General features: G+C 51.2%; 2 protein-coding genes across 2 annotated transcripts; one reads left to right on the top strand and one right to left on the bottom strand.

Annotated features, from left to right (window-relative positions):
- The first annotated feature begins 1,913 nt into the window (after positions 1-1,913).
- On the top strand, positions 1,914-10,577 carry OXA1L (OXA1L mitochondrial inner membrane protein). Its single transcript, XM_056863673.1, has 10 exons — positions 1,914-2,210; positions 4,051-4,194; positions 4,336-4,525; positions 5,666-5,809; positions 6,506-6,591; positions 6,701-6,865; positions 7,811-7,915; positions 9,890-10,052; positions 10,151-10,231; positions 10,471-10,577. Exons 1-10 carry the CDS (start codon positions 1,914-1,916, stop codon positions 10,572-10,574), a joined length of 1,479 nt encoding a protein of 492 aa, XP_056719651.1. The 3' UTR covers positions 10,575-10,577.
- A 1,493-nt stretch (positions 10,578-12,070) lies between these two features.
- SLC7A7 (solute carrier family 7 member 7) lies at positions 12,071-26,120 on the bottom strand. The gene is made up of 9 exons (XM_056863672.1): positions 25,607-26,120; positions 20,274-20,399; positions 18,861-19,005; positions 16,452-16,575; positions 16,075-16,178; positions 15,511-15,607; positions 14,163-14,312; positions 13,153-13,336; positions 12,071-12,153 (listed from the first exon to the last, which is right to left on the bottom strand). Exons 1-9 carry the CDS (start codon positions 26,118-26,120, stop codon positions 12,071-12,073), a joined length of 1,527 nt encoding a protein of 508 aa, XP_056719650.1.
- Positions 26,121-26,997: the final 877 nt, after the last annotated feature.

The raw sequence follows: 26,997 nt of genomic DNA, 5'->3' as shown, positions 1-26,997 counted from the left end.
TAATCTGGAGAACCGGGTTTGTTTCCCCACTCCTACACATTAAGTCAGCTGGGTGTCCTTGGGCTAGTCACAGCTCTCTTAGAGCTCTCTCAGCCCCACCTACTTCACAGGGTGTCTGTTGTGGGGAAGGGAAGGGAAGCTGATTGTAAGCCATTTTGATTCTTCCTTCAGTGGTAGAGAAAGTTAGCGACCAACTCTTCTTCTTCTTCTTCTTCTTCTTCTTCTTCTTCTTCTTCTTGTACCCCGTTCCCGAGCCTAGAAATATGTTCTAACAATGTAAAATTGAGAAACCAGGGAACTGGAGAGGATTTTTACTTATTTTGGTTTGCTGGTGGTTGTTTTTGTTAATGCTGCATGGCTGTCTTGAATGGAGGCTGGAACTTTCCCTGATTGGATTCTCTAGCCTCTTTATGAATTTCGTAACTTGAATCTTTCAAGTTTAGGCTGTTTCCCTAAGGCACTGCTGTCCTCCAGCGGACATCATCAGTACTGCAGGGTCCTGAAATCAACCCATCCGCGCATCTTGGCTCGGTTCCTCCCTTCCTGCAGGCCAGAGGGAGATTGCGCGTATGCTTGCATATAGCAAGTAGCTTTCGCCCATTTGTTTCATTCCCTTGAGCAGAATGTGATCTGCTTCCGTCTTGTATTCCCAACTAAACCAGTAGGAAGTCAATGTAGCACGCAACACACCTGTTGCAGAGATGAAGTATGTGGCTGCTGCAATTATGGCTGGAGAATGCGGTTTGAGAGCACAGGTGTGAATGCATCACTTTGAAGGTTTGGACAGGACAGCACATCCTGCAGAAAAAGGGAAATAAATAACAAGAAGGAAGAAAGTTTTGGGCTGCAATTCCCAAACAAACTTCTATTCAGATGCAGAAATGGGCATGAGAACTTACAGGTTGAAATTATGTATTGGTGGGGGGGGGGAAGAGAGGGGGGAAAGTTGGGCCAATAGGCAAGTCTCAAAGTCAAGGCTCTCCTTTGCACCCTGAAGAAGGGAGCTGTGAGTCACAGAAACTCATACCCTACCAGAAACGTTGTTCGTCTTTAAGGTGCTTCTGGACTCTTGCTCTTTTCTTTGCACCCTAGTCTGCAAGAAGCCAGTCCCCCAGAATTCACTCTGCTTCAAGGGCCAAAGTGCTTTTCTGGAGTTGTAGAAATCATTCTAGCTAAAAATTGGCTCTTGGAGCTAGAGTTGCCAGCTCCAGGTTGGGAAGTGTGTGTGTGTGTCTTGCAAACTGAGGGCCGTGGCTTCCTTTCTTGAGTCCATCCATCTCTTGTTGGGTCTTCCTCTTTTCCTGCTGCCCTCAACTTTTCCTAGCGTGTCTTTTCCAGGTTGGGATATACCTGGAGATTTTTGGAGTAGAGCCCGAGGAGGGGAGGGTTTGGGGAGGGGAGGGACTTCAATGCCACAGAGTCCAATGGCCAAAGCGGCCATTTTCTCCAGGTGAAATTATCTCTTATCAGCTGGAGATCCGTTGCAATAGCAGGAGATCTCCAGCCACTACCTGGAGATTGGCAACACTACTGCAGAGGCAGGCAATGGGCTCTGTCAGTCCCCCTAAATCGGCTGCGATTCGACGACACTGATTGTGGGATTTGATTGTGGGATCCTGTATGGTGGGGGGAGGGTTGGGGGTCACTGGTGATGTGGGGGGGGAGGTAGTTGTGGCCCCTTCCAACTCTGATTCCATGACACGTGTTTACAAACACACACCCAGCATCTGCAATCTTGGAAAGACCAAAAAAAGGCCTTGATTCCCGGCAGAGGCAAAGGGGAACATATTGCCCACAGGCAACATGGCGGCGGCGGCGGCTTCACTTTGTCTCCGCGCGCATGCTCAGAGCCCACGTGGGCCCAAAGGCCTTCCGGGCGGCGGCAAAGGGGGAACACGTTGCCCGCAGACAACATGGCGGAGGCGGCTTCGCTTTGTCTCCGCGCGCATGCTCAGAGCCCACGTGGGCCCAAAGGCCTTCCGGGCGGCGGCAAAGGGGGAACACGTTGCCCGCAGACAACATGGCGGAGGCGGCTTCACTTTGTCTCCGCGCGCATGCTCAGAGCCCACGTGGGCCCAAAGGCCTTCCGGGCGGCGGGCGGCGGGCGGCGGGCCCTGTGCGGGGACGATGGCGGCTTCCGCAGCAGCCTGGCGAGCGTGGAGCCGGGCGGGGGCCGCGGGGACGCTCCCCCTGGCCGCGGGGAGTCCCAGGCAGGTGCGTGCGGGAGCGGGGAGGGTCCCCAGCCTTCCTCTCCCACCCTGGGGTCATGACCTTGCAAATGGCTTGCTCCTTCCCCCCCTCCCCCTGCTGCAAGCAAAGCTTTCCCTCCCACTGCATCGCTCCTTGCAGGAGGAAAGCTTCACCTGTTGAGTTCCTCCCTCCCCCCCTCTCCCCCCTCTCCTCCCTCTCCTCCCCTCCCCCCTCTCCTCCCCTCCTCCTGCAAGCAAAGCTTTCCCTCCCACTGCAGCACTCCTTGCTGGAGGAAAGCTTCACCTGTTGACAGGGCCGGATTTAGGTTTGATGAGGCCCTAAGCTATTGAAGGTAACAGGGTCCTTTATACCTCCAGCTGTCCTTTGTCAACAGCAAATTGTCGCTGTTTTTTGTGTTGAATCTATGCTATATGGTAATTTATGGACCTAATAGGTATCTAAAGCCATTTGCACATAACAAAATATGTATTTTATCAAAGTAATTGTTGAACTGAGATACAATGCAGAAGAAGTATATTAATAGTGAAATAATTATTATTTCCTTTAAATTTTTTTGGGGGGGGCCCAAGAGAGTGGGGCCCTAAGCTATAGCTTGTTTAGCTTATAAGTAAATCCAGCACTGCTTGTTGAGTTCCTGCCTTCCTCTCTCCCTCCCGTTCTGCAGCTTGGAAAGGCACAGGAAACACATGAACTCGTGAAGCTGCCTTATACTGAATCTGACTCTTGGTCCATCAAAGTCAGCACTGTCTACTCAGACCAGCAATGGTTCTCCAGGGTCTCAGGCTGAGGTCTTTCCCATCACCTACGCGCCTGGTCCCTTTAACTGGAGATGCCGGGGATTGAACCTGGGACCTTCTGCATGCCAAATAGATGCTCTACCACTGAGCCACAGCCCCTCCCCAAGGAGCAGTCCTGTTGAGGATCCATCTCCACTGAGCATTTGTTTTAAAAAGTCTGGTTTCAGTATTTGCAGAAGAAAGAGTTGGTTTTTATATGCCGACTTTTCTCTACCACTTAAGGGAGACTCAAACCAGCTTACAATCACCTTCCCCTCCCCACGGCAGACACCCTGGGAGGTAGGTGGGGCTGAGACAGCTGTGACTAGCCCAAGGTCACCCAGCTGGCTTCGTGTGGAGGAGTGGGGAAACAAATCCGGTTTACCAGATTAGCCTCCGCCGCTCACGGGGAGGAGTGGGGAATCAAACTCGGTTCTCCAGATCAGAGTCCACCACTATTAACCACTTCACCACGCTGTCTCTTTTTAACATACGAGATATGCATTGCTCCCTCCTCCACAAACAGCATGCAGGGCTCTGGGTAGACAGCTGGCGCTTGTCCCAGCCCCTTTGGAAGGAGGGGACGTCCCAAACTAGCATCGGTTCATCAAATATCAAGTGGGGGATTGCTGTTATATTTGGGTCTCAACTGGAAACTATTCTTGTAAGCCGCTTTGAACCAGGAGGAAAGGTGGAATAGTTAACTTGTGGAACTCCCTGCCAACTTAAAGCCTTCCATGTTGGCAGCCATCATCCCATCCTGGGGCAGGGAGTTCTACAAGTTAACTATTCCACCTTTCCTCGTGGGGAGTGGACAAGTTCATGGAGGAGAGGGCTATTCATGGATGCTAGTCATGATGCAAACCTATTCTCTAGTATAGTATTCTAGTATAGTAGTATTCTCTAGTATTGGAGGAGCACACCTTTTATATTAGGGGCTGTTATATTAGGTTATATTTGTAACACGTTGAACATAACAAAATCCAAATGCTTGTCGTTAGCAATGGCCATGTTCCTAGCGGTGGACAGATTCGGGTGCTGATCCTCGCCTCCTCCTTTCCAGATCCACAGGACGTCCGTCCCACTAACGTGGCTGCGACTTAAAGCCCCTCTTGCCCCTCGTCAGCGTCCCCGTGATGACCGTCACACTCTCTTATCGAGGCTGGTGATCCGGTGTCAGAGTACAGCTGCTATAGCTGGTGCTCAGGTAAGGAGAACCCATTCTTAAGCTTTGGGACGTGACAGGCTAAGAATCATGAAGGAAGGGGCATTGGGAAAACCTGTCACTTAGGACACCTGGACGGATTTATGGGACTAATTTGCCTTCTGTCTCGTTTTCCGTCTTTAGATCATCCAGCCCCCGGCCTCCCCGCCTGTGGAGAGCGTTATCTCTGTGGGGGATCTTGGCCAGGCTGTTCAAGAACTGAGCTTTGAGGAATTGGGCCTCGGCTCCTACACGCCGGTGGGCTTAATCCAGAACTTGCTGGAGTTCCTCCACGTGGACATGGGGTTACCTTGGTGGGGAGCCATCGTAGCAGGTAAAGGGGATGCAGGAATCTGAAGGGGAGAGGAATATGACTGCCTTTTCGCTGGCAGAAGGAGCACAGTGAAGCCTTTGGCATTATGGGTAACACCCCCGTAGACTAGGCGGCGATGAACTTTTTAAAAAGATGAGGTAGGAAAATGGCAGAAATAGCATCACTTCCCAGTGCCTGTGAGAGAAGAGTATCATTGTCCAGCTTAGGTTGTTGGTCGTGAATGATGTGTTGCACCAGCTTGAGCTGAGTTTTTGTGACCACCAATGCACAGTAGTTGTCTCTAGAGTTGCATTATGGGTATCAGCATGGTTGCAGTCTCCCTCAGAAATTGTGGAACTTCCTACCCCGGGATGTGGTGATGGCTGCCAACTTGGAAGGCTTTAAGAGGGGAGTGGACATGTGCATGGAGGAGGGGGCTATTCGTGGCTACTAGTCAAAATGGACACTAGTCGTGATGCATACCTATTCTCTCCAGGATCAGAGGAGTGTGCCTATTCTATGAGGTGCTGTGGAAGACAGGCAGGATGCTGCTGCTGCAGTCATCTTGTTTGGGGGCTTCCAGGAGGCACCTGATTGGCCACTGTGTGGACAGACTGCTGGACTTGATGGGCCTTGGCCTGATCCAGCAGGACTTTTCTTATGTTCTTAAGGCTTTAAGAGGGGAGTGGCTTTAAGAGGAGAGGGCTATCCATGGCTACTAGTAAAAATGGATACTAGTCATGATGCATCACTATTCTCTCCATGATCAGAGGAGCATGCCTGTTATCTTAGGTGCTGTGGAACATAGGCAGGGTTTTACTGTAGTCTTGTTTGAGAGACACCTGGTTGGCCACTGTGTGAACAGATTGCTGGACTTGATGGGCCTTGGTCTGATCCAGCAGGGCCTTTCTTATGTTCTTAATACTAGTCATGACGCATACCTATTCTCTCCAGAATCAGAGAAGCCTGCCTATTATATGATGTGCTGTGGAACACAGGCAGGACAATGCTGCTGCGGTTGTCTTGCTTGTGGGCTTCCTAGAGGCACCTGGTTGGCCACTGTGTGAACAGACTGCTGGACTTGATGGGCCTTGGTCTGATCCGGCAGGGCCTTTCTTAGGTTCTTAAGAACTGATCTCTCCTCTCCCCACAACGCCGTAGGGACGGTGGCCGCACGGTGCCTGGTTTTCCCGCTCATCGTGAAAGGCCAGCGTGAGGCCGTGAAGCTCAACAACCACATGCCCCAGATTAACGAGCTGACGAGCCGCATGAACGAGGCCAAGCGCACCGGGAACAAGTTTGAATGTGAGTTGCCAGGAAGGGCAAGTCGGAGCGCTGGGGAGAGCAGCGTGGCTCGGACCTCAGCAACTGTCAGGATGAGCCCTGGATTCTTACTGGAGGACGTAGGGCTTGGCTTGCTGGGGCGGAGTTGCAGGGGGAGGAGCCGAGAATGGGGCGGGGCAAAGAGAACAGGGAGGCAGAGCCTTGGGTGGGAAGGGGCAAAGGCTACAAGGGCACCTTGGCCATCTTTTGGGCATGGAGTATGGGTCACCGGGGGTGTGGGGGGGGGAGACAGTTGTGAATTTCCTGCATTGTGCAGGGGGTTGGACTAGATGGCCCTGGTGGTCCCTTCCAACTCTATGATTCTATGAAAGAAGGCCCCTGATTCGTGGTTGAGCCGGAGGAACGCAGAGCTTGTTAAGGGTGGGGCTGACGGCAGGCAGGATAGTGTGGAAGGGTTTGGATAGAGGGAGATTTGTTTATTTTTATTTATGTATTATTTCATTTAATTCCCCGGGCAAGGCCGGGCTCAGAGCAGCTTACAAGGAAATACTATCCCATTTAATCGATACAAACCATTAAAACGGCATTTAAAAAACTTATATAAACCAAATATCCTAAAATTATTTAAGGCACCTCTAAAATGTAAAATATAAATTTGCAGTAGCTTCCCTGTATTGTCCCGTCCCCCAAAAAAATCATTCCTCTTTTCTTCCTCAGTCTCAAAGGCATACTCGGATCTGACTCTCTACCAGAAAGCCCATGACGTTAACCCACTGCGTGGGTTCCTTGTACCCCTCGTCCAGGTAAGTCCGCACCTCCCTGCCCCCAGCCTGGTATTTCAGCTCCCCAATCGCCCTCCCCTGCTGGGACTCCACGCCCGTGAATCACGGCTTTCGCCTCTTCTCTCCTCAGGCACCCATTTTCATTTCGTTCTTCATCGCCCTGCGCAAGATGGCCGAACTGCCCGTGCCCAGCTTGCAGACGGGAGGCTTGTGGTGGTTCACGGACCTCTCGGCCGCCGACCCTCTGTACATCCTGCCCTTGACAGTGACGTTCACCATGTGGGCCATCTTGGAGGTAAGGCCCGGGCAGGAAAGGAGACGCCTGGAATCCGATGAAGTCAGATTCAGCTGAGCCGAGGAACCTTCCCCCGGTGAATTTCCTACAAGCCTTGGAAAAAGAGTAAGAAAGGAAAGGGAGATCTTTGAGCTGGGGTCATCTGCAGCGGGGAAAGAGTAGTCATCCTTGGCAAATCTGTTTTTGGACTGTTGAAGAAGATACTAGATAATACTGAGTAGATAATACTGGCCTTGAGGGCCCGAAGGTCTGATTCAGTAGAAGAAGTTGGTTTTTATATGCCAAGTTTCTCTCCCACTTAAGGGAGAATCAAATCAGCTTACAATCGCCTTCTCCTCCCCACAACAGACACCCTGTGAGGTAGGTGGGGCTGAGAGAATGTGACACCCAGCTGGCTTCGTGTGCTGAAGTGGGGAAACAAATCCAGTTCGCCAGATCAGCCTCTGCCGTTCATGTGGAGCAGTGGGGAATCAAACCCGGTTCTCCAGATCAGACTCCAAACCACCGCTTTTAACCGCTACACCAGCTTGACATGTGCTCCTCTGATCTCTCAGACCTCATTCTCAAGCCATGTGATAGGACTGACCATGGGGTTTTCTGCATGCAAAACCTGTACTCAGCCACGGAGCCACGGCTCCTCCATTCATCCCAAATCACATTCCGATGACGGGACGATGGGATGCGGTCATTCCCGTGTTTTCAGTAGCAATCAGTGAGGGTCCTACACCAGAGGAGGTGTTGCATTCAAGATACCCAGATCTCGGCTGGCGGAAACGAAGGCTATCTCCTATCTTAGGATCCTCTCCTTAACATTCCCCTCCCCCCCCAAAGGACGGTGGGCTGTTCTGGAATCAGTGCTGTAGGGGAAATCTCTCAGAGGATGGGCAGGGTGGAGAGAAGCAGCCATCAGCGGGAGGTAACGGCGTGTGTTTTTCTTTCTTGCAGCTAGGGGCGGAGTCAGGTGTGTCGAACCCAAACCTGAGGGTCATGAAAACGGTTTTCCGGGTGATGCCGGTCGTTATCCTGCCTCTTACGATCTCCTTCCCGACGGTAAGAGAGTCTTTTACACGATTGGTACCTGAAAGCCTCCTTACTTTGACTAGCAGCGGATCTCTGGGGTCTCAGGCTGGACTTTCACATCACCTACTGCCTGGTCGTTTTAACTGGAGATGCCGGGTGGACTCTAATCTCGAGAACCGGGTTCGATTCCCCACTCCTCCACATGGCTAACCTTGGGCTAGTCATAATTCTTTCCAAACTCTCTCAGCCCCACCTACCTCACAAGGTGTCTGTTGTGGGGAGAGGAAGGGAAGGCAGTTTGTAATCTGGTTTGAGGCTCCTTTAGAAAGGTAGAAGAAAATTGGGGTATAAAAACCATTTTTCTTCTTCTTCCTCTGATGAAGCTGCATTTACAGAATGGGGGGGGGAAGGATCCCGGGGCCAGTGTTAACTGGCAGAGTTTACCAACCAACACACTCAGTCCAAACATTGTTAGCTTGCTTCAGTGGTTTGCTCTGGTTTACTCTGAAATTTGCACACATTTCCCTGCTGATTAAAAAAAAAAACCCCATCCTGGTCTAGTGAAAAGAACTTCCCCACCATACCTCAACCTTTATATAAAACAAGCGGGAACCCTCAAGGACTTGCGAGAGCATCTCATTTCCACACACACAATTTCCTCTTCCTTCCCTGAAATCCTCTGTAGACGCTTCCCTTTTCCTGCTTCCTTCTCACCAATTTATATTTTTAAGATCTCAGATTTGTCTGCAAACATGTGGAATTTTAAGGTCTTTAGAAAGATCTGCCTTGTCTATTCAGGGCTTCAGTCTCCAGATTTAAGCATCCTCGGATTTGGACAGGTTGAGAATTAGATCTATTGGTGCCCTGGATTAGTGATGATAAAGGGGACTTTTTCCAAATCTACAACCACGTGGAATCAAAATACCCTTTGCTTTGGGTCGGCTGCACCAGCTTTCTCAGCACTTCCACCCCACACTTCAGTGTATATCCCTCACTTTGAATGCACACAGCATTGTGTATACCTTTGTGTACATGGAGGTAGAAAATTGTGGACTGGTTTTCTCCCTTGTGCCACAACAGACCGCTGGGGGGCGTATCACTGAATGCTCTCTTACGCATGGTATGGAGAGCGTGGACAGGGAGAAGCTTTTATCCCTCTCAGTACTAGAACACGGGGTCATCTGCTGAAGCTGGAGGGTGACAGATTTGAAACAGACAAAAGGAAGTATTTCTTCACACAACACATAGTTAAACTGGAACTCCCTGCCCCAGGATGTGGTGATGGCTGCCTCGAAGGATGGTGGAGTCCCCGTCTTTGGAGGTCTTTAAGCAGAGGCTAGATGGCCATCTGTCGGGAGTGCTTTGATTGTGGGATCCTGCATGGCAGGGTGAGGGTTGGGGTCACGAGATGGGGGTGGAGGTAGTTGTTAATTTACTGCATTGTGCAGGGGTTTGGACTAGATGACCCTGGTGATCCCTTCCAACTCTATGATTCTATGTACTTGGAAGGCTTTTAGAGGAAATGGACATGTTCATGGAGGAGAGGGGTATTCATGGCTGATAGTCAAAATGGATACTAGTCATGATGTGTACCTATACTCTCCAGGATCAGATTAGCATGCCTATTCTATTAGGTGCTGTGGAACACAGGCAGGACAATGCTGCTGCAGTCGTCGTCTTTGTGGGTTTCCTAGAGGCTCCTGGTTGGCCACTGTGTGAACAGACTGCTGGACTTGATGGGCCTTGATCTGATCCAGCAGGGCTTTTCTTATGTTCTTATAGATACTAGTCATGATTCATCCCTATTCTCTCCAGGATCAGAGGAGCAGGCCTATTATCTTAGGTGCTGTGGAACATAGGCAGGATAATGCTGCTGCAGCCATCTTGTTTGTGGGCTTCCTGGAGGCACCTGGTTGGCCACTGTGTGAACAGACCGTTAGACTTGATGGAGCTTGGTCTGACCCAACAGGGCCTTTCTTATGTTCTCTCTGTTCCTCCACGCAGGCCATCTTCACCTACTGGATGACCTCCAACCTGTTCTCGCTGGTGCAGGTGGCCGTTTTGCGCGTACCCACCGTCCGCACCCGCCTCCGCATCCCGGAGCGGGTGCAGCACGACCCCTCGGTCCTTCCCGAACAGGAAGGCTTTCTGAAGAGCCTCAAGAAAGGTGAGTCAGGAGGAGAGGCCGTGGGAAAGGGGGCGAGGACTTAACGGCTCGGGCTCGTCTGGAGATAACTCCCTCCGGGCCTGATCCTCCCCCTGCAGGATGGAAGAATGCTCAGATGGTCCAGGAGATGGAAGAGAGAGAAAGGCGCATGAAGAACCACTTGGATTTGGCAGCGAAGGGTGAGCATGCTGGCACGATCTGGGACCAGACCTCTGTGCGCGCTTGGCATCTTTGCCAAGAATTGACATTTTCAGCCTGAAACGATGCAAATGAAGCCAGGCTAGCTTTTGCTCTGCTTGATGTGTTCTTTGTTTTCATTACAGTTTTGAGAATGGGACAGGGTTGGTTTGCCTTTGTGTGCTTGCTTTGCGTCTCTTTTTTAAAAACCGGAAGCTAACCCTGGTTCTTCTGCTTCCAGGGCCGTTGCGCCAGACCTTTTCCCACAATCCGCTGGAGCAGCATGAGCCTCCCAAAACGAAACCCCCGCCACCAAAGAGACCCTGGCAGGATACGTTGGGCTGAGCGATGAACACCAAGGCCTCGGAGCCCCCTTCAAAGCAGAGACTCAGTAGAGGAGGGGCAGAGTTGAATCTTTCTCCCTCACCACCCACCCACCCAGTTTGTGATCTTTGGTAATAAAGGACATGAAATTTCCTTCTCCCTCTGTGGGTGATACTGGAGTTTGTTAGGTGTGGGACAGACAGACACGGGTGCCGGTGTTGAGATAAATGTGTGATAACCTCACCTCCCAATCCCTCTAAATGCAGTGTAACATTATGCAGAGAATGTCGATTAAAGACCGGGGTAATGTGGGTGTGGGGAGAGTGGAATTCCTTCAACAGCAGGGGAAGGAAGAATCCAGGGTGGGTCGGTGTACTGTCACGCACAGGGACCCATGAATTTTCCTGAAACTGAATCAGACCAGCAATCCATCAAAGTCACTACTGCCTACTCAGACTGGTATCAGAAGAAGAAGAAAAGTTGGTTTTTATATGCCGACTTTCTCTACCACTTAAGGAAGAATCAAACCGGCTTACAACCGCCTTCCCTTCCTCTCCCCACAACAGACACCCTGTGAGGTAGGTGGGGCTGAGAGAGTTCGGAGTGAACTGTGACTGGCCCAAGGTCACCCAGCTGGCTTCATGTGGAGGAGTGGGGAAACCAACCCGGTTCACCATATCGGCGTCTGCACCTCATATGGAAGAGTGGGGAATCAAACCCGGTTCTCCAGATTAGAGTCCATCGCTCTTAATCACCGCTCTTAAGCACTACACCACGCTGGCTCTCCAGGGTCTCAGGTGGAGGTCTTTCACATCACCTATTACCTCACCCTTTAAGCTGGAGACACCAGGGATTGAACCTGAGACCTTCTATGTGCTCAGCAGATGCTCTACCACTGAGCCACGGCCCCTCCCCATGTCTCATCAAGACATAGGAATTGCCTTGCAGGTTCAGACCAACAACCATCCCGTCTGGTATCCTGTTTTCAATAACTCTTAGTCCGGTGCCTCTGGGAAACTCACAAACAAGATAGAATCCACCGTCATTCATCCTCGTCATCTGGTACGTGGCTACATGCCGTCCATAAACACAGGCATGACGTTTCCCTGCCTGTATTCTGCAGCGGTCTCCTAACAGAGCACAGAGGGAGAAAAATCTTCCGCGGAAGTTTAATGCCAATGGAAACTGGGAGGACCAGGAAGAACAGCCAAGGAGAAAAACTTTTTACCGAGGAGCACAGGGGAAAAGAGGTGGTGGATCTCGCCAAGAAGGCAATTCGAAACACTGAGAAGGTACGGATAAAAATCCCAGTCAAAATTTGGGGAGTGCTGAGAGTTCATTGGGGAGGTGGAGGCCGTGGTGGGGTCTTCTGTACACCCCGGAGGAGGCCCCCTCAGTTCCACCAGCAGGTACCCCCAGTTCAGCAATGTAGCAAACAATAAATTAAAGGGCAGGAAAGAGTCCGTCATCCAAGAGGGCAGGGAGGAGAATCCAGCCCCCCACCGGCCGCCTCTCCGTCACTGAGACTTGGCTTCCGTGTCAGGATCCATCTCCGTTAGCACGGACAAAGACAGGATCTGGATCAGCCGTGTCATGGAGGCTGCAGAGAGAATGGATCGAATCAGTCATAGAATAGAGTTGGAAGGGACCACCAGGGTCATCTAGTCCAACCCCCTGCACAATGCAGGAAATTCACAACTACCTCCCCCCCCCACACACCCCCAATGACCCCTACTCCATGCCCAGAAGATGGCCAAGATGCCCTCCCTCTCATCAGCTGCCTACGGTCATAGAATCAGCATTGCTGACAGATGGCCATCTAGCCTCTGCTTAAAAACTTCCAGGGAAGGAGAGCTCACCACCTCCCAAGGAAGCCTGTTCCACTGAGGAACCGCTCTAACAGAAAGTTCTTCCTAATGTCTAGACGGAGTCGAAAAGGGGACACCCTGACCTTCCCACTGCCCCTGGCCAAGTCCCCACTACAGTATCTGCCACGGAGCTGGTGTTTGGTCAAGGAAGCACAAGGGTCTGATTGTTTTGGGGTGCTCAGCGGGGCCACGCCGGGACCGCAGCACGCAATCCAGTGGCCCACCCATCAGCTGGGGGGGGGGAAGAGAAGTGGAGAGGAATCAAAGCTAGCAGGAGGTTCTGAGGGCCTTTCATACAGTTAAAAGACTCCCCCCAGCCCCGAGCCGTAAAATTCTGCAGCTGGTCTAAATTTGCTAGACCAGGGAGAGAAGGAGAAGAGCCACAAGGACCCCCTCCCCCACACACACGTTCCTGCACCAGTTTCTGCCCTCGTTTTGGGGAGGGGCTGTGGCTCAGTGGTACAGCCTCTGCTTGGCGTGCAGAAGGTCCCGGGTTCAATCCCCGGCATCTCCAGTTAAAAGGACTAGGCAAGTAGGTGATGTGAAAGACCTCTGCCTGAGACTCTGGACAGCAGCTGCCGGTCAAAGTAGACAGTACTGACTTTGATAGACCAAGGGTCTGATTCAGTATAAGGCAGCTTCATGTGTTCTACCTGTGGCCACTCTAGCAAGGAGCATGTCTCGGAAGGGGCAGCTTATGTGATCAGAGAAACGGAGCATCCCCTACTTACCGACGGCCCGCCGGAGGCACTCCGGTTTCTTCTGCTCAGGGACCCGCACCATCAGGAAGTAGACGGGCAGCCCGGAAGCAGCTATGGCGATGCCAATGGCAGAATTGATGGGGTCGGTGTAGAGGGGGACGGCGACCAAGAAGATGGTGCAGAGGCAGAAGACCACTGGGAAGACGATGCTGAGCTGGTGGGGGACAGAAGCCGATGTCACATGGGGGGCAGGAGTCTTCTCCCGCCTATGTCTCCCACCCTTCACGCCAGACTCCAAAGGAGAACATTAAAGCGAGCCTGCTGAATCAGCTTATTCAGTCTGGCGTTCTGCTTCAGAGAGAGGTCAGCTTTTGTATGCCTCATGCAAGACAGGAAAAGCGATGGTGGTTTGCTTCCAGAAAAGGTATACTGCCTCTGAACATGGAGGCTCCGTGTTCATGGAATAGCGGTCATAGAATCATACAGTTGGAAGGGACCACCAGGGTCATCTAGTCCAACCTTCTGCACAATGCAGGAAATTCACAACTACCTCCCGCCCAGACACCCCAAGTGACCCCTCCCTCTCATCTGCCTAAGGTCATAGAATTAGCATTGCTGACAGATGGCCATCTAACCTCTTCTTAAAAACCTCCAGGGAAGGAGAGCTCACCACCTCCCGAGGAAGCCTGTTCCACTGAGGAACCGCTCTGACTGTTAGGAAAAAAATTCCTAATGTCTAGATGAAAACTTTTTTGATTTAATTTCAACCGGTTGGTTCTGGTCCGACCTTCTGGAGCAACAGAAAATGACTCAGCACCATCCTCTATATGACAGCCCTTCAATTACTTGAAGTATCATATCCCCTCTCAGTGTACTCTTCAGGTTAAACACACCCAGCTCCTTCAACCTTTCCTCATAGGACTTGGTCTCCAGACCCCTCACCATCTTTGAGGGCATAATCAGAATCACTTAACCACGCCCTGACCAAAGTCCTGAAAACACAAGCCCTCCCCCATCAGAGAGCGTCGCCCTGCCCTTACCTTGAGGGGCCGTTCCTTCAAGGGCTCCTTCCAGCGCAAGTAGAGCTGCCCGGCGATCGAGAGACCCACAAAGAACCAGTAGCTGAAACTGTAGTAGTTGATCAGCTGGAAGATGTCCTCCACGCAGAGGTAGACCAGCGCCATGGCTCCCTGGAACAGACGTCGAAAGCATTATTGGTGTGGGGAGGGGAGGGGAAGGTGATGTAAGCCGGCTTGATTCTCCCTTAAATGGTAGAGAAAGTCGGCATATAAAAACCAACTTCTTCTTAAATGTGTGTGTTAACTGCTATTATGTCGCTTCCGACTCATGGCAACCCTATGAATCAAAGACCTCCAAAATTTCCTGACAGCCTTGTTCAGATCTTGCAAACTGTGGGCCATGGCTTCCTTTATTGAGTCAGTCCATCTCTTGTTGGGTTTTCCTCTTTTCCTGCTGCCCTCAACTTTTCCTAGCATGACGGTCTTTTCCAGTGACTCTGGTCTTAAGAACATAAGAAAGGCCCTGCTGGATCAGACCAAGGCCCATCAAGTCCAGCAGTCTGTTCACACAGTGGCCAACCAGGTGCCTCTAGGAAGCCACAAACAAGACGACTGCAGCAGCACCATCCTGTCTGTGTTCCACCGCACCCAAAATAATAGGCATGCTCCTCTGATACTAGAGAGAATAGGTATGCAGCATGACTAGCATCCATTCTAACTAACAGCCATGAATACCCCTCTCCTCCATGAATATGTCCACTCCCCTCTTAAAGCCCTCCAGTCTTCTCATAATGTGACCAAAATATGATAGCCTCGGTTTAGTCATTTTAGCTTCTAGTTTCAGTTCAGGCTTGATTTGATCTATAACCCACAGATTTGTTTTTTTGGCAGTCCACGGAATCCGTAACACTCTCTTCCAACACCACATTTCAAAGGAATCTATTTTCTTCCTATCAGCTTTCTTAAATGTCCAGCTTTCACACCCATACATAGTAATAGGGAATACGATGGCATGAATTAACTTAATCTTGGTGGCCAGTGACACATCCTTACACTTCAAAATCTTTTCTAGCTCCTTCATGGCTGCCCTTCCCAGTCTCAATCTCCCAGTCTTAAATAAATAAATATAAATGAATAAATAGTATTATAGGTGGATTGTGGCTCATTTTTGGATTTTGAATCGTCACAGTTGTGAAAACCCTTTTTTTGGAAAAGCCTTCCCTGGCACGTCACGGTTTACTTTGCCCACACAAGCCATGCAAGACCAGAGAACGCAGACTTTTTCGAGGGCTTGCTAGAATGGCCCTCCCCACCCCTACACCACCATGTAGACTGGGGTGTGCCCCCCCACCCCATCACAAGGTCTTACATTAAAGAGTAAGGCTGGGACAGGCGTGAACCGCTGGATGTGGATCATGCAGATGGAGTCGGGCAGGTGCCCCTCGCGGGAACCGACAAAAAACAGCCTGAAAAAAAGAGGAAGCGTGAGAAAGCCGCGGGGTGAAACCAAGTGGGATCGGCCTGACCCGTGATTAGGAGGGAGGGGGAGCTGCTGCACAAAGAGGAGAGTGTCCCACGGAGCACCGCGTGGGCCCCAGAACCCTTCCGGTCATCTCAGAGGTCTCCAAAGCCCCTCATCGTCCAGGACCCTTGCATCAAGACCAAGTTTACCCATCTGTGCCCACCAGATGGTAAGCTTCTTAGTTCCCCATCTTATAGGGTTGCCAGCTCCGGGTTGGGAAATACCTGGAGATTTTGGGGGCAGAGCCTGAGGAGGACAGGGTTTGGAGGGGAGGGACTTCAATACCATAGAGTCCAATTGCCAAAGTGGCCATTTTCTCCAGGGGAAATGATCTCTGTCGCCTGGAGATCAGTTGTAACAGGATGTATATGTATACAGAAAGAGACAGGGAAAGATTAACTGACTGGCTACCTGGAAGCTGCTAGAATGGACGCATTGAGGCCTCCAAAGCAGGACAGCGCTACGGCCAACGGGATAGTCCAGTTCATCACTCCAAACACTTGGTCAGCAAAGGTCTGCAAAGAAAAAAACCTGTGAGCGTGCAACCAAGAGATGCACCCCTTTGGCCGTAGGGCTCAAGTATAAATTCCTAACTCTGATGTTGGGACAGCTGGACGGGAATCCTTGTTAAAATGGTTAACAGGTTGCCAGTTCCGGAGCCTCCTGGTGAAACAGATACTCTTGAAGTGGCTCCTTTGAATCTGACGGGACCCGAAGGGAGCCAAAGGAAACGGCCCTCAGGGGAACATCTGACTAGACTCCGTCGTCATCCAGCAGAGGCTACTCACTACGGCCACAGCTTCGCTGTTCAGGATGTCTGTTTTGCTCAGCACAGAGTAATATGCCACGTTGGTCATGATGTAGATCACTGTGACGATGGGCATGGAGATCCCGATGGAGAGGGGCAGGTTCCTGAGAGAACAGCAAAGAGAAGAAGAAGAGTTGGTTTTCATATGCCGACTTTCTCTTACCACTTAAGGAAGAATCAAACCTGCTTACAATCGCCTTCCCTTCCCCTCCCCACAAGACACCCTGTGAGATAGGTGAGGCCGAGAGAGTTCAGAGAACTGTGACTAGCCCAAGGTCACCCGGCTGGCTTCATGTGGAGGAGTGGGGAATCGAACCCGGTTCACCAGATTAGCCTCCGCCACTCGTGTGGAGGAGCGGGGAATCAAACCCAGTTCTCTGGATCAGAGTCCACCGCTCTTAACCACTACACCATGCTGGCTCTCCCAGAAAGAATGAAACAACTGGATTTAAAGACCATATAACATCTAGGATGTCCTCCCTCCTTCTTCATTCAGTCTAATCCAGTGGCTCTCAACCTTTTTTGCTCCATTTCCCCCTTTCACCTTTGTTCAGAATATAATTCCCCCCTTCCCAAGATAGTCATGAACTTTATTGAATGTCGCAGATTAAATTAAAAACAAACTACAATTTTACATTGGTTCTTGTAGGTTATCCGGGCTGTGTGACCGTGGTGTTGGTTTTTTATTTCCTGACGTTTCGCCATCAGCTGTGGCAGGCATCTTCAGAGGAGTAACAGCTGCCTGCCACAGCTGCTGGCGAAACGTCAGGAAAGAAAAAACCAAGACCATGGTCACACAGCCCGGATAACCTACAAGAACCAATGAACTCTGACCGTGAAAGCCTTGGACAATACAATTTTACAGATTGTACATAATCTTCAGGGCATCACACTTTGCTGAATAGTGGTCCCAATTCCCTCCCTCCCCCCGCTGAACCCTAAAATTCCCCCTTGTTGAGAACCCATGGTCTAATCAATATTCATACCCTGCTTCAATGCGCAAGCAAAAGAGGATCCTTAGATTTTCACTGACAAGGGACATCTTTGCTTTGCAAAAGCCAATGAGTTTTCTCCCACCCTGCCCTCCACCACCATGCCTGGAAGAGAAACCCGACATCCCCGGGGCACCCACAATTTTTCCCTCTGACCAAGCTGCGCTGTCTGACGTCAACCACTGGGTGGCAACCTCTAGCCACACAAACCCAACCCACCCAGAGCCGGGTCATTTGAATGAAATTTAGGGACCCAAAAGAATGCTGAACTTCTATCAATTATGCCTTGTTCCCAGAATCCCGAGGAAGGAGAGAGATAACTGAAGTGCCCCAACTCGACTACTTTCATTTTCTCCTTCTGTCAACTACAGCATGTCTGTCCTAGCACAAAGAAGGGACTGTGCCCAGAAGGCAAAAAGAGCCAAAATTTAAATAATCCGAGAGGCAACGTCAAGGCAGCTTGTTTTCTGCAACCCTGTGTGAACAATTCTTCACTGTGATAGGGTTGCCTGCTCCAGGTTGGAAATTACCTGGAGGTTTTGGGGGTGGAGCCTGAGGAGGGCGGGGTCTGGAGAGGGGAGGGACTTAATTAATGGGGCATTAATATTGTTTTATGCTGTTTGATATGGTTTAACATTTATTGGTTTAAAATGTATACGTATCATGGCTTTTTGTATTATGGTTGTAATGTTTTTACCTGCCCTGAGCCTGACTTCGATCGGGGAGGGCAGGATAGAAGATAGAAATAATAATAATAACAATAACCAGAGCCGGATTTAGGTTTCATGAGGCTATTGAAGGTAATGGGGCCCTTTATATGTCCAGCTGTCCTTTGTCAACAACAAATTGTCGCTGTTTTTTGTGTTGAATATATGCTATATGGTAATTTATGAACCTAATAGGTATCTAAAGCCATTTGCACATAACAAAACACTGCTGCTCTATGTAGGTTTCATTTTATTTGTTTTTTATCTTATATTTTGGAAATGTACATCCAGGTTTTTTTTTCCTTTAAATGTTTTTGGGGGGCCCAAGAGAGTGGGGCCCTAAGCTATAGCTTGTTTAGCTTATACGTAAATCCGGCACTGACAATAACATACAGAGAAGCCTCTTGTTGATTTCACCCAGGCAGAAAGCAAAAACAGAAGACTGGGTGGGGTGCTAAAATGGATAAGGAACTTCCGCAACCACTCAAGGCTGGCCTGCCTACGCCTCCTTTATAAGCAGGCTTATAAGCCCCCTCCTCACTCATCATGTGTAGGAAGAGTTTTGCCGCTTGTTCTCAGAGACGGCAAGGATACTATCCTATAGGTGCTTGAAGCCACATTCTGCGTAGCACCACTGGCGAAACAAATTGTATTTTCCTAGCAACATGATGCCGCAGTTTGAACACTGACCTTTCAGGGTTCTTAATTTCTTCGGTGACAAAATTGAGGGTGTCCCATCCAGAGTAGGAGAAGAGAGCGGAGTACAGTGCCAGAGCGATGTTCCCCACTTCCCAAGAGGACCCTTCGAAAGAGTCAGCAAAGTTCTCGGAACGTCCTGCAGCAGGAGATGAAGAACATACATGAAGCTGCCTTCTACTGAATCAGACCCTTGCTCCATCAAAGTCAGTATTGTCTACTCAGACCAGCAGCAGCTCTCCAGGATCTCAGGCAGAGGTCTGTCACATCACCTACTTGCCTAGTCCCTTTAACTGGAGATGCCGGGGATTGAACTTGGAACCTTCTGCATGCCAAGCAGATGCTCTCCCCCTGAGCCACAGCCCCCCCCCCCAATAGGGAAGCTTGCTGGGTGACCTTGGGCTGGTCACACACTCTCAGACTCGCCTACCTCACAGGGTTGCTGTGAGGATAAAATGGAGGAGAGGGGGACAATGTAAACCGGGGAGACAAGCAGGGTATAAATGAAGTAAATACATAATAAATAAATAAAAGTGCTGTGCCTGAGAAGATTTGAAGTGAAAGGAATGTCCTGTCTGTGGAATTATAACTGTTCATTCACACATGCAAATCAGGGTTTAAGTCTGCACTCTTCATGAAGAACATGCTTGTGCGAACCGGCCCAAAGCATCATAAGAAGCAAAAAATATATAAGGAGCCTAAGTTTGGACCTCCGTTCAAATTTCACCTTCTCTTTGTGCTCACAATGAAGAAGAAGAGCTGGTTTTTATATGCCGACTTTCTCTACCACTTAAGGGAGACTCAAACCGGCTTACAACCACCTTCCCCTCCCCTCCCTTGTGAGGTAGGTGAGGCTGAGAGAGCTCAAAGAGAGCTGCAACTAGCCCAAGGTCGCCCAGCTGGCTTCACGTGTGGGAGTGGGGAATCAAACCCGATTCCCCAGATTAGAGTCCACCACTCCAAACCACCACTCCTAACTACAAAATCCCACTGGCTCTCCGTCACTGTCATCCCTCCGACAACTTCGGGTCATTGTTTGGATTATGCATGCCATTCCCGACCATCAGAGGTTGCCTTGCTCTACCCCTGCATTTCCACGCATTTTGCCCACGTTTTCAAGGACCTGTTTTATCTCGAATTTGAAAACACAGCGGGAGAGCGAGGTAACTTCTGATGGTCAGAAACGGCATACATAATCCAAACAATGACCCGAAGTCATCAGAGGGGTGACCACAAAGGAAACTGCCATGCATAAGAGGCCTAAGTTACTAGAGGCAGGTTGCTTGTTCTTGGGTTCAGTCCTCCTCCGTAGAAAGTGAAGCGAGGCCTACCTCGCAGAGCGATTGTGAGGCCTGAATGCAACGTGCAGCTCAGTGATTTATGGACTAAAACGCCTACACCTCATACCTTGTCCGATGCAAACGATGCCAGCGATGATGACGGCAATGAGAGCCAGCACTTTGGCGTAGGTGGACAGATCCTGCACACGGGTACCCCACTTCACGTAAGCGCAGTTCACAAAAGTGAGTAAGCCTGCAAGAAAGAACACACCCTGTCACCCCAAGACGAGGGCCCTCCGGACTGTTCCCCCCCCCCAGGACAGGAACTGTGGCTCAGTGGTAGAACACCTGCTTGGCATGCAGAAGGTCCCAGGTTCAATCCCTGGCATCTCCAGTTAAAGAGACCAGGCAATTAGGTGATGCGAAAGACCTCTGCCTGGGACCCTGGACAGCCGCTGCCGGTCTGAGTAGACAATACTGACTTTGATGGACCGAGGGTCTGATCCAGTATAAGGCAGCTTCATGTGATCAGATCCCAACCTTTGGGCAAAAACATGCACCGCTGCATCCAACAGCCAAATAAGATACACGGATTCTCCACTCGCCTGTCTGTTTTGAACCTTTTCTCACACACATCCTGTTTCCCACAGTGGCCAGCGTGGTGTAGTGGTTAAGAGCAATGGTTTGGAGAGGTGGACTTTGATATGGAGAATCAAGTTCGATTCCCCACTCCTCCACATGTGCGGCAGAGGCTAATCTGGTGAACTGGATTTGTTTCCCCACTCCTCCCCATGAAGCCAGCTGGTGACCTTGGGCTAGTCACAGCTCTCTCAGCCCACCTACCACTCAGGGTGTCTGTTGTGGGGAGGGGGAGGGAAGGAGACTGTAAGCCAATTTGATTCTTCCTTAAGTGGTAGAGAAAATCGGCATATAAAAACCAACTCTTCTTCTTCTTCAAGCAGGGCAGGAAACCAAAAACCCCAAGCAGCTGGAATTCAGAGGTATATTGCTTCTGAACATGGAGGTTCTGTTTATTTCTCATGTCTAGTTGCCACTGAATAGACCTCTCCTCCGTTAATCTACTTATCAAAATCCCTACGTGGCTTGAGAGGGAGTATCTGGCAAACCATCTTCTCCCATACATTAATTAAGTTTGCAGGGAGAGGCCCTCCTGACTGTCCCGTCAATCAAAGAAGCTCATTTGGTGGGCACCAGTGACAGGGCCTTATCAGTGGCAGCCCCACAACTATGAAACAACCTCCCCAAGGGAGGAGGGCCTGGCCCCCTCACTTTCAATCTTTAGGAGGCAGATGAACATGGTTTTATTTTAGGGCTGCGTTTGATTAAAGCAGCCCTAGCCTGTGATTTTAAATTTTGGGTTTTATGTATGTTCACTTACTCTACTTGTTGTCTTTTATTTATATTGTAAGCTGTCTCGAGCTCTGTAAGGAAGAAAGGCAACTACAAAATGTTTTAAGTGGATTTCAAGCCTTCCAAGTGCATCAGCTGGGGTTGCCAGGTCCCTCTTTGCCACCAGCAGGAGGTTTTTTGGGGTGGAGCCTGAGGAGGGCGGGGTTTGGGAGGGGAGGGACTTCAATGCCATAGAGTCCAATGGCCAAGGCGGCCATTTTCTCCAGGGGAACTAATCTCTTATCAGCTGGAGATCAGCTGTAATAGCAGGAGATCTCCAGCTACCACCTGGAGGCTGGCAACCCTAGCATCAGCACATCCTCAGTTCTGCACTGCTCAAAGTCCTGGGTGTAGCCATGGACACGTTCGTCTGCAAAGGGTCACAAATCTTGTGATGAACGTGCGAACGAATGAACAGGAGGGCGGGAGCGAGGGGAAAGTCTTCCTGGGTTCTGTCTTGAGTTTCCAAGAGGAGCGCGAAGTTCACTGTTTCCCTCCTTTTAACCTTGATCTTTATTCCAGGAACAAGCTCAAGGATCTAAGCAAGATTTGTTTTTTTGCTAGACACCACACTGGGGGTGGGGGGAACTGACCGGAACGGGGCGGCATGCCGAGGTCAGAGCCCCCCCCTTCCTGGTCCCAGGTACAGAAGGCTGCTTTTGTCCTGGGAGGGAGAAATTGGGGACAACTGCAAAACAACACTTGCTTCTTTATAAACAGGGCAATAAATTCCTTTCTCTTATCAGGCGTGGAACATGCCCAGAACAGAGAAACCGCAGACAATTGAAGTTGTTTGCATTGCCATTTGGCTCCAGCAGCATCCCAGCAAGAGACACCCCCCACTGGGGGGGGGGGGGTTGGGATCTCCCAGGGCCTGCCTCCAGTCCATTCTTCTCCTTGCCCCCAAAATCCTGTCTCTTCCCAGACATGGAACAGCACGATCCCAGTGACATCTAGAAATAGATCACGCAAGCCCTGGATGCCACCATGTTTGAAAAACCAAAGGACCCTAAGTGCACCTCTGACCATGAGCAGAGTGCTTCTTCCTCCTGCTGATTGCAAGAGTCACAGGAGCCTGGCAACCTGCCTTGAGGAGGAAAGTCTGCCCTGAGGTAGTAGGAGTTTTCCTGGCATGAAAGGCAATGTTACTCCTAGGCAACTTGGTGCAAGCAGCCATAATTGGGAGTGTGACCCAAGAAAGTAAGGTTACCCACTCCAGGTGGGAAAATTCCTGGAGATTTGGGGTGGAACCTGGAAATGGTGGAGATTATGGAGAGGAGGGAGCCCAGGAATTTGTGATCATGTCACTCTAGGACTTCTGTTTCTCCTCAACTCTGTGATATATCATAGAGTCAGGTCCTTGGAGCTACCATTTGCTCCGGGGGAACTGATCTCTGTAGTCCAGAGATCAGTTGTAATTCTGGGAGATCTGAGGGACACTGGTTCCGGACTCAGCTCTGCCGGAAGGGCCTAAGGAAAACCTTTCTCTCTCAGCTCCTCCATCCAAGCTATGGCGGAGTGGTGGGGTCATAACTCCAGCTCGCCTTTCAGAGCTGTCAGGTGGGTGGCAAAGAACATAAGAAAGGCCCTGCTGGATCAGACCAAGGTCCATCAGGTCCAGCACTCTGTTCACACAGTGGCCAACCAGGAGCCTCCAGGAAGCCCACAAACAAGACGACTGCAGCAGCACCATCTTGCCTGTGTTCCACAGCACCTAAAATAACAGGCAGGCTCCTCTGATCCTGGAGAGAATAGGTCTGCATCCTGACTAGTATCCGTTTTGACTGGTAGCCATGGATACCCCTCTCCTCCGTGAACATGTCCACTCCCCTCTTAAAGCCTGCCAAGCAGGCAGCCGTCGCCCCATCCTGGGGCAGGGAGTTCCACAATTTAACTCTGTGCTTTGTGAAGGAATACTTCCTTTCCTCTGTTTTGAATCTCTCACCCTCCAGCTTCAGCAGATGATCCCACGTTCCAGTATTACCGTATGAGAGAGGGAGGAAAGAAGCATTTGGGGCAAAGAGGAGAAGCCCTCGGAACCCTGGGGGCTGCATCTTATCCTAGACTCTAAGCCACCAGGAGCCCCGCTCTTGGCCTGCCGCAGCAGATCAGCCAGTTGTCCCACCCTACCATCCCTCCTGTAAACACCAGCAGCAGTTTTCAGTCCTGGCCCAGAGGCCCGCTGCATCCTCAGCCGGCACATTCCTGTGTTGCAACAGGAGTGGTTTTGGGGGAGCCTGACACGGCGTTTCCCGTCAGCTGGAGCCAGACAAGAGCTGCTGACTCAGCACGGCCTGGTGGCTCAGCTGATGTCACCAGTTTCCTGAGCGAGACCCAGAAATACCCGCAGGTTGGGAGGAAGGGAGACAGAGTGAGAGGCGGCCAAAAATGCCGAGGAGAAGGCTGCGCGGGACGTCGCTGGGGCTCCCCGGAGCCTGCCTTCGGTGCCAGACAAACACAGATGGGGAGCACAGAGTGCCTCTGAGCACATGCAGAGGGCCCTGGCCTCATTGCTCCATCTCTCCCCGCACCCCTAGTCATAGCCTAGCCATAGAGAGTCACGTCCCAGCAAGCATTGAGCACCAGGCATGCACAAAGAGCTTAGTTTTCCACTCCCTCTTCCCTCGGGACAAGGGGACCTAAGCGGCAGGATTTCTGGGTTGTCTCTGCTGCTTTGCCAGTGGGCAATAATGCCTAGTAGGTAGTGGAGGAGCATGTCATTGGGGTTTTTCTTGTCCTTTGGCAGAACTGCAGCCGTTTTTAATAACTGAGCAACAGGCAGAAATTCAACAGGTGAAGCATCTCTCCAGTTTGGAGGAACAGTGGCAGAGCCTTACTTGGTTAATTTCTAATGGGCCAGTGGCAGTTAAAAGGCAGAAGAGCCCCACCGGGCAAAAAGGATGGCAATCCTAGAAATCTTTCTATGCTTCTATCAGCCAGGGGAATGAGGCTCCTAAGTGGACCAGGAAGCCAGGGCTGCGTCCAACCAGGGACAACAGGGGTATCGACTAGGAGCCCACACAACTTGGAATCTGCCCCCAAATTTGCAGAAGTGGCACCCAGGATGCCCAGGGGTGGTCTTAACCATGGGACAGCCTTAGGGTTGCCAACCTCCAGGGACTAGCTGGAAATCTCCTGCTATTACAACCGATCTCCAGCCAATAGAAATCAGTTCACCTGGAGAAAATGGTGGCTTTGGCAATTGGACTCTATGGCATTGAAGTCCCTCCCCTCCCCAAACCCCTCTCTCCTCGGGCTCCGCCCCAAATACCTCCCGCCGGTTGCCAAAAGGGACCTGGCAACCCTAGGCAGCCTGGCCAATTGCCCTGGGATCTGCATTGGGAGGGCCCCTATGATCAGTGGGTGTGCTAGAACATGGGGGTGGAAAATACAGCTAATTCAAAATGCGTCGAAGGGGCATGCATTGTGAAAACTGGGTGCTGTATTCTTCTTCAGAGTAGGTTGGGCAGGAATAAAAGGGGTACGGGGGGACTTCTGCCCAGGGCTCCAGAATCCCTAAGGACACCTGGGTCCTTTGCCCGGTTCAGAAAAGGAAGGTAGTCTCTCTGGGGATGTGTAAGAGCTGAACATTTTCCCCTCATACTATCAAGATTCAGAAGTGGCGCCAAGGAAGGGAGAAATCATACCGAATTGGATGGGAAGGTCCCAGCCATGGGAGGGAGAAGATGAGAATGTGTGAAAGAGATTAGATAATAGGGACCAGGGTGCCCTTCAACCCACCAGAAGGCTTGGCAGTGACACCCCACCCCCCAGTTACGGCTTGGGAATAGCCCCCTCATCCCTTCACATGAACATGTGAAGCTGCCTTATGCTGAATCAGACCCTTGGTCCATCAAAGTCAGTATTGTCTACTCAAACTGGCAGCGGCTCTCCAGGGTCTCAGGCAGGGGTCTTTCACATCACCTACTTGCCCAGTCCCTTGAACTGGAGGTGCCGGGGATTGAACGTGGGAACTCCTGTGTGCCAAGCAGATGTTCTACCCTCCCCAACCTCCATCTGCACAGTAACGCCCCTGCTGGTCTCACTCACAGATACAGACCGCAGCCAAAAGGCGGGCGGCCAGGTACGGCGCCTCGCAGGACGGGAAGACGGGCTGCACCAGGTAGTTGGCAAAGGTGATGGCGATGACCGCCTGGCTGGTGGGCTCAATGATGAGGAGGGAGGTCCAGAGACGGATGAAGGCCGGCAGCTCCCCGAAGGCCTCCAAGATGTAGGCGTAGCTGGCCCCCGACTTCTTGATGGTGGTGCCCAGCTCAGCGTAGCAGAGGGCCCCAAAGACGGAGAAGAGGCCCCCCACGGCCCAGACGACAAGGGAGAGGCCGTAGGAGCTGCTGTACATCAGGACGCCCTTGGGCGAGACGAAGATGCCTGAGCCGATCATGTTGCCCACGATCAAGCAGACGCCGTTCAACAGGGAGATCTCCTTCTTCAGCTGCATGGAGTCCTCGGGAGGCTGACGGGTGGAGGCCGAGGTCCCGTTGGATACCGGTTTGGCAGGAGGGTCTTCCTGGGAGGCTGCTGCATAGTGGGTGGTCTTGGCCATCGCTTGGGTCAAAAGAGAGGCATTGCGGTTACAAACGTCTGCCTTGGACATTTGAAGCTGCCTTACACTGAATCAGACCCTTGGTCCAGCAGAGTTAGTATGGTCTGCTCAGGCCGGCAGCGGCTCTCCAGGGTCTCAGGCAGAGGTCTTTCACCTCACCTACTTGCCCAATCCCTTTAACTGGAAGATGCCGGGGATTGAACCTGGGACCTTCTGCAGGCCAAGCAGAGGCTCTGCCACTGAGCCACGGCCCCACCCCAGCTGTCTGTAGAAGGCCCCACCCACAACCCAAAGGATGGCTTTCTCATGGGGCTTTCTCCTCTGGGTTCCCATGGGCTGCTTTGAGGGAAAGTGGATGAGTCTTGTTTGGGTGGGTGACAAGTTGGCGGGGGCAGTCTTTCCCTTCCCAGGGTGTAGGCTCACTACTCCAGGGGAGAGGCAGGTGTTAGGAAGGACCAGGGCACAGTTCCTCTCCCTTCCAAGTACTGGCAATGAGGGCTCAGTTCTCCCTCCTTCTGGGAAGAAAGCAAAGTCCAGGGGTTTGCATGGGAATCTTGAGGGAGATCGTCATGTCTTGAAGGGAGTCTACCAAGTAGAGGAGCTCAGGCTGCCTCGACACCAGCTTTAAAGGTGAGAGGCCAAAGAAGCAGGCGTCTGGCGGTTGAAGAGGCTGGAAGCCAGGAGTCACGGGGAGGGGAGTGACGTCTAGTGGTCAGAACACAGTGGCAGGGAGCCAGGGGTTGCTGGTTTCAGCTCTGAGACCCGCAACATCTGCCAAGGCAAGCATGTGAGTGGTGGGAATCTGGATTGCTAGAAGACAGGAAGAGGTATTGCAGGGGACAGGAGCACAAGACCTGATAGAGACTCACCGTTCCCG

This window comes from Euleptes europaea, chromosome 18, assembly GCF_029931775.1.
Source record: "Euleptes europaea isolate rEulEur1 chromosome 18, rEulEur1.hap1, whole genome shotgun sequence".
NCBI classification, from domain to species: Eukaryota; Metazoa; Chordata; class Lepidosauria; order Squamata; family Sphaerodactylidae; genus Euleptes; species Euleptes europaea.
This window is presented reverse-complemented; position numbering and strand designations above follow the sequence as displayed.

Excerpts from the sequence above, each read along its gene's own strand:
- SLC7A7 (XM_056863672.1), bottom strand. The coding sequence starts at position 26,120 with ATGGCCAAGACCACCCACTATGCAGCAGCCTCCCAGGAAGACCCTCCT. Across the intron at positions 15,608-16,074 it reads TCCATTCTAGCAGCTTCCAG|GCTGTTTTTTGTCGGTTCCC; the intron begins GTAGCCAGTCAG and ends TCTTTTTTTCAG. Across the intron at positions 13,337-14,162 it reads TGAAGGAACGGCCCCTCAAG|CTCAGCATCGTCTTCCCAGT; the intron begins GTAAGGGCAGGG and ends GTCCCCCACCAG.
- OXA1L (XM_056863673.1), top strand. The coding sequence starts at position 1,914 with ATGGCGGAGGCGGCTTCGCTTTGTCTCCGCGCGCATGCTCAGAGCCCA. Across the intron at positions 6,592-6,700 it reads TCCTTGTACCCCTCGTCCAG|GCACCCATTTTCATTTCGTT; the intron begins GTAAGTCCGCAC and ends TTCTCTCCTCAG. Across the intron at positions 10,053-10,150 it reads TCTGAAGAGCCTCAAGAAAG|GATGGAAGAATGCTCAGATG; the intron begins GTGAGTCAGGAG and ends CTCCCCCTGCAG.